General features: G+C 37.6%; 1 protein-coding gene across 10 annotated transcripts in view; it reads left to right on the forward strand.

Annotated features, from left to right (window-relative positions):
- Wnk (Wnk kinase) overlaps positions 1–14,881 on the forward strand; it is a 297,369-nt gene that overhangs the window by 85,714 nt on the left and 196,774 nt on the right. For all 10 annotated transcript variants that reach the window (XM_081766830.1, XM_081766829.1, XM_081766833.1 and 7 more), the window contains 2 exons: positions 23–251; positions 4,147–4,330. In XM_081766830.1, the coding sequence (XP_081622956.1) occupies positions 23–251; positions 4,147–4,330 (413 nt within the window). The remainder of the gene's footprint in view (positions 1–22; positions 252–4,146; positions 4,331–14,881) is intronic.

Raw genomic sequence — 14,881 nt, forward strand, 5'->3', positions numbered from 1 at the left:
CGTATTTTGTTGGTTATTTCAGACCAGGCGTAAAGGAACTGTTGAACCACGAATTCTTCGCGGAAGACGTTGGTTTGAGGCTGGAGATGGTATCTCGAGAAGAAGCCATTGCTTCTTCCTCTGAGAAGGTGGAGTTCAGGCTTCGAGTACTCGACCCGAAGAAACGAAGTAACAAACATAAAGAGAACGAAGCCATCCAGTTTGAATTCGACATTCAGAATGATAATGCAGAAGAAGTCGCGCAAGAAATGGTAAAATTTTTATTTTTCTGTAAATGACGAATATTTGTCTCTTTGTTTTTAAGGTCATAGTTTTGAAATGTTTGTAAATAATTTTGATGTTAAAAATGTGAAGTGGTCATTTATGATTCAAATTATGTACTCAGATAAAGAACAGACGTTTGTGCTTTTAAATCCACTTAACTGTTATATGTTCATAAATGATTGGATTATATGATAGTTTAGCGTCCCGTTCAGCAGCGAGACTGAGAGACGTGGACCTATGGCATAACATGAGCTCTTCCCGGAAATCGAACCCGGAACTCATGCCAAAGACGCGTACGTGGCAAGTTAGGTTGCAATTGTACAAGAAAATAAACAGATTATACAATTCAAAATATGCTAACAAATAAGTATCCGTTAATAATTGTTTCCCAGTTCTTCGATAACCATGCTAACTACTTTCTCTTCATTGGCAACTGTTTCATATAATTCATAATGCTATTTCGTACTAAAACTAAACAAAATAACGAAAATCAATAACAATGTGAAGTTATGTAGAAATAGTAATACAATAATAATAGGTACGATAAAATCCTTTGATACAGTTTAATGGTGCGTAGGCAATTAGCATAAACAAGAATAAAGCGGAATTACGATTTGCAGTCACGAAAGTCATTTAAATATATAAAAACAAGTTGACATTATTGATACGACTGAGCAACAAAACTTGACCACAAATTTTTGGAAATCTATATGAATGTCTCATATATAAAGAGTGTCCGAATGAAATCTTGTGCGATACTGCGCACTCTGCTGAGCATCGAGGAAAAATGTGTGTATTGCCAAGTGACACAACAGTTAATAATAGATGTGCATCCATACCAGACCAGCTGGCACAGAAAATGTAAGGCAGTGATTGCAAAACCATCCCACATTGAGCAAATCGCTGTGATTCAATTCTTGTCGGTAGAGGGATTTCAACCAGTAAAATTCACGGGAGAATGAATGTAGTTTGTGAGAAGGGTGTATCTAACACAACTCTCAAGAATTGGGCAGGAATATTCCGGGAAGGTCGAGGCCAAGTCCAGGCCAGGCATATTATCAGTGATGACCTCATAGCGAGAGTTGACACTGCTGTACGCGCAATCGGCGGAAAATGTACGTACGTTAGCCATTTAGTTTAGTGTTCCGCTCGGTACTGTCGTGCGAAAGAAGTTGTTGTATCATAAAGTATGTGCACAATGGATTCCGGTAGTTCCACATGGGTGTTTTTCTGCTGCACTTGTGTCGATATGTCGAAAATGGTAACTATTTTCTTCTGCGCATTGTAGCAGAGTCAAGAGGTGGTGCCACCATTTCGAACTTCAACCAAAGTTGCAACCATACAATAGAGGCATCAGTCATCGCCAAAAGCTGAGAAATGAAAACTGAAACGTCTGCCGGCAAGATAATAATTACGGCATGTTTCGACCATCACAGACCATTATTGTGAAAATTCAAGAAACTCGACTTCTTAGTGAATGCAGAGCGCCACACCAAAACGCTTCACAAATTGCATGCAGCCGTACCAAGACAACGCTCCAAAATGTTGACGTCTGTTGTTATCGTTCTTCATGACAACGTTCGCCCGCGTGTGGCGGACATTGTGCAGGGCGCATAAAGGAAGAAACGATGGTAGGTTCTGCTTCACCCACTCTACACCCGGATTTATCACAGCGATGGTGAAGTGAAAGGTTCAGTAAGTGCACAACCGAAATACTTCTCGGCCGGAATTCGACTCTTAGTGAAGCAGTGGGATGACTGTCTACTATAGTGACTATTAACCGCCAACATCTCTTACACTTTTGACCCTTAAGTATTGAGCGTTTTTTGGTGTGTGTGTGTATGTGTGCTCTCACTGTTAGCCTGTATTATCGTTTTTTTTTGTTTCTTGTTTTTTTTTTTTTTTTTTTTTTTTTTTTTTTTTTTTTTTTTTTTAATTATCTCGAGCTGGTTTTATTTAAACACATTTTGTATTAGCAAACTTTTATATTTAAACGCAGATTTAATAACATGGATTTGTCAATGTGGAAGACATTGAAAAATAAGTAAGTTTACCACTTTTGATATGTACAGTAATGAATGTACTTCATGCGTCGTTTGCAGACTGCAGAGTTTCTCAGAAGTTTATTTTGGTAGAAGAACTTAATGTGGATGAATTCTTCGGGGCTTCGTATGAGAAAGTTCAGTTGAGTTCAGTTGTAGTTAGTAACAAGTGAGAAATTTGAAAAAGTGATAAGAATTTATGTATGTTTTAATGGTTATGTCGCGAAAACAAACTACTCAAGACACCACCGACAGACATATTTTCATTATCTTGTACATCGGAATCAAAAAATTTACTTTTGTTTATTTTACATTCATGCTCATAAATTAAAGATAATTCAGAAAATTGGAGAAAAACGAATGAAACCTCGTATTCCAGAAAAGCATACGTAAGCCAAAAGCACAAAAACGTGCTGGCATGTTGCGGATCAGTTTATCATTCAATTATTAGAGTATGGCATATATTCTATTTTTGCATTAATGCTTGTCTGAGCTCTGGATGGGTCTGGAGTGGAAGACGGGCAGCAATGCGTCGGAGAACAGTCCACGTGTACTCAATCGGATTGAGTTTTAATGATTTCGCAGGCCATGCCATTCACCGAATATCTTGTGTTTCTAGGCACTCCTCCATGATAGCAGTTCGGCGTGGGCTTCATTGTCATCCTTGAATATGGAATTCGGATCCACAACGTTCCGAAAAAGGCACACACTCTTGCAGAATGGTATCCCGTTACACCTGACCTGTTGCAGTTCCTCTGTGAAAGATATGAATGGCTATAAGTGCACCCATCCAAATCCCATCCCGTACCAAAACACCACCATATTTATATTAATGTCTTTCGAGATGTTAGCAGGGTGGTCCCTGGTTCCCTTTAGAGAACGGCATGACACGCACCACTCTAACCAGAATCGTCTGGAAAGAGCACCTAAACACAATGTTCCATTGTCCGTTCACTGTATTCTCGACACCAGACAATTCTGACTCCTTTGTGCACGTTGGGTCAGTGAAATGCTAAGTGCAGGCTTTCAGGCAAATAAATTATTTCTTTTGAGTCAACGATACACTGTGTGTCTGGAAACAGCTGTTCCACTGGCAGCAGCAAGGTCTCCTGCAGTACTGGTCTGCGTTCACATATAGTAGTCTTCATTTGGTGCTATATACTGTGGACGTCCTCAGCTGGAGTGTCTAGTCATATTTTCCCATCTGTTGTATTGTTGCTTTATTCACGAAGGAACACTTTGTGGAACATGCGCCTCCCGCGATACGACCTGCTGTGTTTCGTCTGCCTCTAGTTTTCTTATTATCCTGTCCCTTGTTACGTCATCAATGTAGGTGCTAGTGGCGCTATTGCCTCAAGCAGTCACCACAAATACGTCCGCGAACAACTGTACACGTCCTCTTGTCGATGCCTACTGAACAGGACACTCGGCCACTTTGACCACAAGTACTTTGATATAGTATCCCTATGTGATATCATGGCCTTTTCAGCACACAATACTGAATTATCCTTAATTTATGAACATGAATGTACTTTGAAAGTTGTGAATTTGTTAGTTACAGAACAGTTACAGACATAAATGAAACTCCGTGACGTTATACCCAGAGAAGGGGCAGATTGAATCTGTTCAGCTAAGTAGCAAGATGATGCTCCTGAATAGTGAACATTGTGTCCTTAACGGAAGTCATGCCCGGGATGTAATAGATAGAATAATATTAAAATGATAATAATAATAAGGCAACAGCAGAATAAATTATAACCTACTTTGAGAAGAAAGTTATTAATTTTGTGTTGCTAATATGATATCGTTTATAAAAAATGGCTTTGCTCTTGTATCGTAGGCAAAATCTGGTTTGATCATGGAGGATGATGCTCGCAGCGTGGCGAAGATGCTAAAGACCCAGATCCAGATGTTGTCTAGGGAACGAGAGGAGCGGAAACAGCAGCAGCACCTAGAACAGCAGCTGGGAGATAAGGAAGTGGTCGCCTCCTCAAGACCAGAACTCACCGCAGATGGCATCTCAGGTATTGTCAATCTGCATTTTAGTATCTGCATTAGGGCTTACTGCTTTTACCAGCTATTGTAAATCAATACATGGGAACTTAAATGTTCTTATGTGACACCTTGTAGGTTTAAATATGTTAATTATCAATCCAAATAAGTAACTCTTATTACTACGGATGTGACAGTTTTTACATTTCCGATCCAGTTGGACCAAAGCGCCCGTAATTCTGAAGCATATCCAGCCTAGTGAAATGATACGAGTACCGTCATAAAGAAAATGAGTACCATCATAATTACTTGCTGAGTGTGTGGAAGACATTTGCAATAAGTAAATAAATAAATAAATAAATAAATAATAATAATAATATAAGGATTCACTTATAATATTCCTTCAGTGCGTGTGTTTGGCAAAATTTGAATTGTGCTGGCTGTTAATTTTCATCAAGGCAGAAGGCGTAAATTATTCCTCTATACGCCATGTAATTTTTAGTTCGTACCAATGTTAGTTAAAACTATATGAAAATCTGCATAGGAAAAATAATGTATTTTATGCCTTGACAAGAATTGACCATTAGAGTAATTGAAGTATTGGATAAAAACGCACATTAAACAGATAAGTCGTTATATCATTAAAAATGAATATCCTCTAATTACTGCTGGCTATAAGGCAGAATTACAACTGTGACTGGATAAACAAAAATTGGAACAGTGAATGGGAGAGAGTTTTCTCAGGCTTCAATAATTTGCTGATTAGGTTAATTCCTAATATTCTAATCTGCTTAGTTGCGTCACCAAAAGAGAACATCTATATACAGTATATAGCTGAAGCTTCCATTTTTTGTTGTTGACAGTTGTTACTACGCACATATAAATTTTTTCACCTGATCAACTGAATTTATTGATTTGCATCTTTTGGTAATTTAAACGAAATTGTTTTTCACTATAACCGTAAATAAGCTGGTATATAACGTAGCTAGCTTGTGTGGTGCGTCGTGAAGTCTTATTTTGCCTCAATATTGTACAAACTCGCTGTTTGCATTTTCCAGTAGGCTCTGTACTTGGATTACTTTTCCAGCGATTACATGTTTGTTGTTCCTCTTGTACACGGGGAAAATAACTTGAGCACTGTCAAAATTAACTAGATTAGTACCCCTATCCTCCTCTGAGAGTTGATAAATTGTAGATAGAACACTTTACTGTGAACGTAAGATAGTCACTATATGCCTTTTTTAAAACAGTGTTTGCATATCTATTAACATTGAAGTAATGGATAATTTGTGACGCTTACAACTGCTTTGTAAAATATTTCAGCAAAATAATACTCCACGACGCATCATATGGGAAACAATATTTGCTTTTACATAAACTAGTGCGTTAAAATGTTTTGTAACTTGCATTTGTTGTATATTTATTTGGAACCCACTAGAAACAGAGGAAATAATGACGGAAATACGCCATGCTTTCCTGTTTATTTATCTGTTAACTGGCTGGATCAGACGAATGCATCTAAAACGAATTACTTATTACATTATAAAGATATATAAGCACTTTCACTAAATGCTTTCTTAGATACATAAAAATGGAAGAAAACAAGGAAATATTGAAGAATAAAATAGTACGGTGAACCGTCCAGGTGGACGCTATTTTCAACTGTAGTTTCAGGCCATGATCTATTCGAGGAGAGCATGTCGCATGTCGCAAAGCATCACTCCACACCTTACTCCAGAAACTCGTAATTTCTGTTATCCAAAATTAATGAAACAGTCAGTTTAGCAAGATTCATTGTTTCCAACAGTAGTAGCCACACTGAAGGCATCTCTGTTCCTCGACAAGAATCTCAAACTCCCGAAGTCCAGCCTGTCACACCTAATACCATCATAGTAGTTTCGTAGATGTACTCTCGTTATAAATCAATATTTTAGGTACCAATCATCTCACACGCTTGAAAAATTCGTAAACAGTGAAACTGCATTTGAAAAGCCCACCACACAATTCCTCATCCAGCTAGCTAAGTTTGTCATAACCATGATCATCAACTATATATATATATATATTTAAAAAAATCTTAACTCTCCCTATCAAGATATCCATGGGAACAGTAATACGCTAAGCTATTCACATAACTCCTAAACAAACTGATATTGCGCTTACAACCACTTAAACTTTTCCTCTGACTTTGATTCCTAATATGGACCCATTCGCAACCAGCACTGCAACTATTCCTACAAACTCTCCACAACTACCTAAGTCGAATACCTGGAGGTTGGCATAACTTACCAGCAGTACGCAGTATGTCTACTGCAAGAGCTTCCACTGTCGTCACTCAAACTTTTGTTTTATTCCTAGCATTGACCATTCGGAGAACCTGTATATGTTCCATCTCATCGTTCCTCAACACTTACGACAGACCTCTCGCCAGGACATACTAAGCGGATGAGACCCTTCGCCTTACGAATTAACCTTAGATAATTAAAAAAAAAAAAAAAAAAAAAAAAAAAAAAAAAAAAAATCACTGTAAAGGCCTGTGTAACGAATTTATGTGTCCTCTGTATTGTGTTTGAACGTAATATCATCTCAGCTTCCACTGACTATAGAAACTGAATAATATTGTTTATCCCATATCACTTCAGTGCATGTTTTTATTTATTTATTTTTTTAATTTTGAATGCAGCTACAAATCTATTATTTCGAGGGACATGTTCGGTTCTGTCCCACCCCTCTCGAATCGTTTATTAAACCAAATATAAATGCGTTGGTAGGTGAAATGACATGAGCACACGCGTCGTTCAGCATAACGATCTGCGGTCGATTTTCTATCAACATTCGTGCTGTATAGAGTAATCGTGTGCTGCTAATACCTTGTTAAATGCCTAACTTTCAGAGTTCTTCGCTTGCTGCTTCATTCCAATTTATATATATATAATATGCCATTTATGCATTGGTACCGCAGTGAAGAGGGATCAGGTCATTCAGCGAAAGGTTGTAATAATTGAATATCGACACAAGAACTTTAGCGGCGTAATGTAGTGTGTATTGGAAATATATGATGTAATGATTAACAGAAGAAAATGAAAACTACAACCACATTTCATGTAGAATAATGTTGCAGAACGAAATTTATGTTGTTGGTTGGAGATGCTATTCAACCTTCAGTGTTTCCCGGCGGGAGCTCATGTGGTTCGGATTCCACGTTAATCAGTAGGTCCACGTCTCATATAGCCTCGCTGCTGAAAAGGGACGTTAAACTCAAACTCAACTCAACTCAAGCTTCAGTGTACAATGTTGTTCAAGATCAAATCTATTAATGCTTAATATTTTTGTATATCTTTTATATTTTTAAAACATTTTTTATTATTTCAATATAGTAATACAAAAATTTAATATAATGATTTTTAGACTTACAAAAATTTAATATAATGATTTTTAGACTTAGTGCGAAACAGTTATTCAATGAGAAGTCCTGGAAGACTCCTCTATAAGATCGGGCTCTGCTTACAACATTAATTGTTACAAGTTCACTCATAACAGAAAGAACAGTACCTTATATAGCTGACTTGAAACCAAGACATGAAGAACAAGCATATACGTGTAGAATGAGACCGCCTCAGCTAGAACAACTTCTTAAGACTGGATTTTTTTTTAAACAATTACCTGTTAAGATACTCGGATAAACTAGCAATTTCTGTTATTAAACAATAATTATTAATAATAGTAATAAATGATAGAAGTGCGTAAAACTTAATATAATTGTAGCGAAGACTGCTTCAACAAAAGATAAAGGTAACATGGATTTGTAGTCTGCAACTGAAAATAAATAAACTTTAAGTAGGGAAGGAAAGAAATGTAGAGTCCATTTCGTTAGTGAAGACACTCTTTTGCTTTCCATGTTCTTACTCTTGAGTATTCTATTAGAAAAATCATAGTGCAAAAGTACCACTAACTTTTAGTCATGCAGTGTACTTTCTGAATGAAGACGTGTCGAAATTATATATCCATTCGTTGGAGAGTACTGAAAATTCAGGCAAACATGATCCATGTCCAGTATACGAACTGAAAATTATCTGGCGCACATACAATTTATTTAAATTCCTTGGGCCTCATGCAGTCATTTTGACGTATGATCAGCACCAAACTAAGGGTTGGACTAACGCATGGTTGTCAGAAGTATATTCAGAATTTCTGATTAGCACGTAGTAGTTTACTAAGTTAATCACATGTGACTAATAAATTACCTGTCAAAGGCAATCAATTACCTGTCTTTGTTTGTTTCTTATTTTTTTGCCTCATCTGGTGAGTTAACTATGAGGCAGCTATTTAGCCGAGTCCTCTACAATAGCAGAACTATTTCTTAAAGTGAACAATGAGACACGAGAAGAAATTTTCCAGTTTTATAAGGGATACATACAACTGATCGATGAATTATCTTCCCTTATAATTACAGTACAATCCTTCTATTGTCGATAATAATTGACTTCTACATAACACCGCGCAAACACATCCCTCAAAAATGAATAAGTTAATTATAATTCAGTTTCGTAACTATTTATATATTATGATGTCAAGCCACAAAGAAAACATTTGGAATTTCGTGTTTCATATATTTTCATTTTTACAGACTATGCGTGCGTACTTATGGTTTTCCTTATATGCCACATTTACTGTTCTCACCCGATGTATTGGAATTGTATTAGTTAAGTCATACCCAAATCAGCTTATTAGCTGAACTCCAAGCAGACTCTGAATACCTAAAAATATACCTCCTAAATACAGAACTAATACGACACTAACTAATCGCGTGACTAATGCTTGATTAACGAATTCTTTTTGAATATCGCCAATTACGTTTAGCCAGGTGCCTACAGGTAAATTCGAAAATTGTCGAATGCATTATGGAGCGGGGCTGATGTAGAGGTGAACAGGGAGCTGGTTTTGAGGTGACGTAACCAGTCACTCCTCCTCTTTTTCTTTACCTCACGAAGAGAATGTTTTGAGAGAAAGAGATTGATAAGCAGATGAATGCACACTTCTTGCTAATATAAAATAGGCATCCTCATCATACTTTTATCATTAGTGTTGAAATGGATGTCGTTGAGATTTAGTGTGTCCTCAAGAGGATGAAGTTGAATTTTCCTTTAAGTTCTCACTGGTTTAGATCCTGTCGGAAGCACAGTGCTTTGGAAAATAACCCAAATGTTTTTTCCAAGTTTATTAAATAGATCTCTTATCCTTCATTACCATGTTGCTATGTAATGCCTTATTCATCGTGAATTACTAGACTCGTAGTTAACTCTTATTTCTCTGTGATACACATATTGGGGTAACTGCTCTTTCGCTTTGTTTTCTGGATGTCGGAGATTTCCATCGTCAAAGTAACATATCATTGTTTTTTTATTAATTTATATACGTAAGTGCATACAAACATTTAATGTAACGAAAACATTACTAATTGGTCGCAGACCTTAGCAAATTCGAAAGCTTTAGAAGAAAAATGTGGTTGCTACCATTAAACGCAGCAACTTGGTTAGAAACTTCTAGATTAGTGTGTTCAGGTGAAGACGTTGAATTATAGGTATAAAAATACAAAATAACACATAAGATAAAGTAATTGCTTATACAGGGTGCGGCAGCGTTCATAGCGTAATTTGACTTGCGTAGTACAATGACGTACTGCATGAATGCGCGCCAGCTCGTGCCGCATTCGTGTACTAATTAGCTGCCATTTCGAGTGTGACAGTGATATGGAGTGGTGGAGTGCATAGCATCGTGCCTTTGCTGTTGAAAGTTATTTCAAGAATTACGACTCTGTTATTGCTACCCAGCGTCTATTTCGGCAACATTTCAACTTGGGACGTCATGGGAAAGTTCCAGATGGACGGACCATTGTGAGGTGGGTACGTGCATTTCGAACAACAGGTTCTGTTTGCAATGGCAAACCGGGAAGAAGTGAAAGAACTGTGCGGACACCAGTAGCCGTGGAAAATGTTCGTGCTGTAATATTACGTAGCCCAAACAGATCTGCTCGTCGTCATTCGCAAACTGTGCATATGTCCGATCGCTCATTCAAAGAATATTGCTTGAAGATCTCCATTTTCACCCATATAAGCTGCAGATTGTTCAGGAAATTAGGCCTCGCGATTGTGTTTCAAGAGAAACATGCTGCTTAACCGTGCGTGATCTCCTTCGCCAAAATCCACAAATGTTGCACACCATCCTGATGTCAGATGAAGCTCATTTCGAGTTATGTGGTTCAGTGAATAAACAGAATATGCGTTATTGGAGTGATGTAAACCCGCATGAACTGCATGTCAAGCCCTTGCACAGTTCTCGTGTCACAGTGTGGTTTGGAGCTGCTTCCTTTGGGATTATTGGCCCCTACTTCTTTGAGGATGACAGCGGTGTAGCTGTAACTGTCACCAGTGAACGCCACCTAAAGATGCTGGAAAACTTAGTTCTTCCCCAATTAGGTATGGTCGATGTGGATGTGGAACAATTATGGTTTTAACAAGACGGAGCGATCTCGCATACAGCCAGAATTTGCATGGATTTCTTGCGACAGACATTTCCAGGTAGAATAATTTCCCGTTTTGGTGACATTTCCTGGCCGCTTCGCTCACCTGATCTTTCATGTGCAGACTTTTTCCTTTGGGGCTATCTGAAGCAAGAAGTTTTCCGAACACGTTGTGCCACCATTCCGTAGTTGAAGGATCGCATGAGAACTGCCGTCGGCAATGTCCCATTGAATACGTTACGCCGAGTTACGGAAAACTTCCAACGCAGCCTAGATGAATGTGTTGTGCAGAGGGGGCATCATTTGACAGGAGTCATATTCAGAAAGTAATCCACGCAATGGACAATGACTTGCACATTAGTAAATGGCATATCTTTAATTATTAATTGACATAAGAGGTAATAAATAAATTACAGTCAGTTACTGCCTGATGGTGTGTTTTTAATATCCTACTATGAACGCTGCCGTCCCCTATATATATATATATATATATATAATATGCAAATAAGCAACAACATTTTACTAGCCCAAGAATAAAGTTACTAGCCCACACCCCACAGTAGAAATCATTTTCATTTACTTACCTTTGAAATAAATAATAGTAATATTAAAACTCGCCCACAACGATGAACCATTCGCCCCGAGCGAGTGGGTTGGTGGTTATTTGCATCCGTAATATACGAGGATGAATAAAAAAAAGTCACAAGCAGTAACATTGGAAAAAAGCAAGTACTATGGAGGAAATACGGTTTCCTAAGAGTGGAGACACATGGCGCTAGTTGTCTCAGCGATTGTGGGGATAGGTATTGTTAGTCCGCAGAAGCTTCAGTGCTACTGAAATGGCAAGACAAAACTGGTGTCACCTGTGTCGCCATCGATACTCATAGTCAGATCATGGAAGTGTGTGGTCAAGAAGCAATGAGCAGACAGTCTGAACAAACGTAACAATAACGTTAACTTGTGGAGCAGCATAGTGGTCCAATGCGGTATTTGCACAGTTTGCAAACGACTGTTGTGTAGTATCGTCTTACAACCCGTAGGTGCTGCGTCAATTGTGAAGTCTTTAAGATTATGAAACAAGATAAATCAACAATAAAAATGTTGAAAAATGAAGTCTTTCAGTTTAGCGTCCTACGAGTATGTCCTTTAGGCTTAAGGTGACGATGATTAAGGCAAGTCAATGATGCTGGAAGGATTGGTGAAATGACAACGTGGGAGGAAACGGGAGTACTCCGAGAAAAGCCACAGACACGGTGTCCACCGTAAACTTACTTTTCCGAGGAACGAACCAGTCCCCACGCACAAGAGATAAGCGCTTTATCACTGAGCCACCATTCCCCCCTTCCCCGTAACAATATTATGGTAAACTGTATCGAAATCGAATTGTGTCAGACGCACTACTTTTAAATCCAAAGAAGAAAGTCTAAGTTAGGTGACAAAACTTTGTCTAAAAGAAATTCTGATATCGTTGATCGAAGTTAATTGCACGTTATGCACGTTATGTAGTTTTCCTTTGTTGTTACTCGATGAGTATGAAATATTGCGGTTTACATGATCCCGATCTATGTACACTCATGTCCAAAATTATTGTCACATGTCTATAAATATGTTGTTGGAATATAATTTGATAACGAATTTGCCCGGTATTTCTTACAATGTTAGTATGTGTATAATCGGCAAAGACATGAATATGGCAAATTTCATGTCAAAAGAGCAGTAAATAAGAACAATAAAACTAAAATAAAACTTTCTTCTACATTTAGCAACATTTTGTTTTACTCATCCTAATTTTCATATTTATAATTCTTTTCCTATCAAATTTACCACAAATATACATTTTCCAAATTACACATATTATCACTATTAAAAATACCCTGCAAAAGCATTATCAAATTATATTCACAATTATATATATGCGACAGTTATTTTGAACATGAGTGTACATTAGTTGATAGTTACTAGGGAACAGACACATGTTGAACCATATATATATATATATATATATATATATATATATATATATATATATATATAATACAGTCAAGTACAGTAAATCTCCAATACATATAAGTACCGATATTGTGCCAGCTTTATTGGCCAAATATGCCAGAAATTCGCCATCACGGAAAGAAAAAGGACGTGAAAAACTAAACAAACACATTGAGAGCACTTTGGAGTGATGACATGATATGCCAGTTGCCATGAATACAGCGAGGTTCTGAGCAAACTAGTAAGGTTTATGGCCACCTGGGACACAAGTGAATACTCCACACCTATTTGCCATGTTATCCTATTCATGCTGCATGACAGGTTTCGGGTCCGGAAAGGATTCCCCTGTTCAACCCGTCGTCTACGAGTATCCCAGGCATGCTCGATGGGAATTAGATTGGAGGAGCTCCAGGGTCTTGAGCTTGGGCGGTTGTGTATGAACGTGCGTTGTAGTCTACGTCCACTGCATCACGAAAAAAGACAAATAACCCGTCGGGATTTCGTTATAATACCATTCTGGTGACATTTGGCTCTAAATACGTAGAGTAGTGTTGTTCTATTCATCATGATGCCTGCCGAAACCACGACTGTTGCGGGTCCCATTCGCGCCGTGTGGACTTTGTGGTGAACAAACACCGTGCTCGTGGGTTTTCTCGGGGTTCTCCCGTTTCCTCCCACTTTCTCATTTCTCACTGTCTCCTTTAGCCTAACTGGCATAACCGTGGGACGTTAAACTTAAGGATTTCATTTTTTGACGACTGTTGCGAAGACGAGAGAACTAGGCCAATGCCATATTCTCAGATGAGGAAACTACTGTTTTCGTGATAGGTAATAGGTCTTAAATACGTTGCCGGTTCGAAACTACGGCCACCTTGAAAAATGTATATATTCGAAAAGTGAAATAAAGGGTACAAGAAAGGAAAGCTTTTTGCAAAAGAAACGACGCCCGACGTGCTTAGAAATGCGCGTGAAGTACTTAATCTCTTCCATGGGGAATTGATTCTTATTAAGTGGTTACAAGAACACGATCTGGTGACTCTTTAACACTTTGCATCCGACGGGTCAGATTCACATCTCGCTACCTATACACGATAACTGTTTCAAAATTTCTCTTCTTCACTTCCATATTCTGAACATATGATCCTTTTTAAAAATTTTAAATTGCGATACCATGTTTATTCGAGCGCACCCTCTATGTAGGGATGTCAGATCGGAAGCGTTTTAATGACGGGAATTAGGGAGCAATCCAATGGGTGAGATCCGTATTAGTGCTGCAATGCTAAGAAGTGAAGAAAAATATACATACGTAATCATTTTACTATCTTTACTATGATCTTCCTTCCTTCGTGCGTGGTAATAGTAATAATAGTAATAATATGTAATATAGTGGCCATGTTGGAAGAGTTTGTGTGAAAATGCATTCTCTTGAAACCAGGAAAATGCATGATTTGTTTTGAAAGTGATTCTATTAAATATAAAAGCATCATTGGGGACAGTTCAGTTTTTTGACTTTGCTGCAAATTTCATTTATTCAAAAATGTGCCCTTTTCGAAATTTTGCATTCATTCAATTAATTTATTATTAATAAATGACGTGTTTGCTTTATTTGAAGTCTTTTCATTAATGGATGGTTGTAAGAACACCAATTATTAAATCAGTAGTGTAGAAGATGGTAGTTCGAAAAACTACAGTGATATTAAAAATAGGCTTATTCTGAACGTTACAAGTGTTGGCAGTAGAACAAATAATACGATGGTGGAAACAAACATCTGAGATACACGTTAAAAGAGGAACGAACTTGTAGTGGTGTTGAAATAGACTTAGTAACACTGCTGTGAAACGAAAACATGAATCGTAATTTGTAATTTCGCTGTTTCCTCGTTTTGTTATCAGTTATTTATGACAATTAGATGGTTAACTGTTGTTGTGGAAGCTTAGTCTATTTGCCAAGCCACATTGAAAAGGAGTGAGATAAAAATTGCTATATTCATTGTATCTTGCGAGTTTTCATAAATCTCAGTTTTTTTCCAAAGTTGGCATTTATCAGTTCAGGAAAACATCTTATTTGAAGAGA

The sequence above is a fragment of the Thermobia domestica genome, chromosome 7 (assembly GCF_964235325.1).
Source record: "Thermobia domestica chromosome 7, izTheDome1.hap1.1, whole genome shotgun sequence".
NCBI classification, from domain to species: Eukaryota; Metazoa; Arthropoda; class Insecta; order Zygentoma; family Lepismatidae; genus Thermobia; species Thermobia domestica.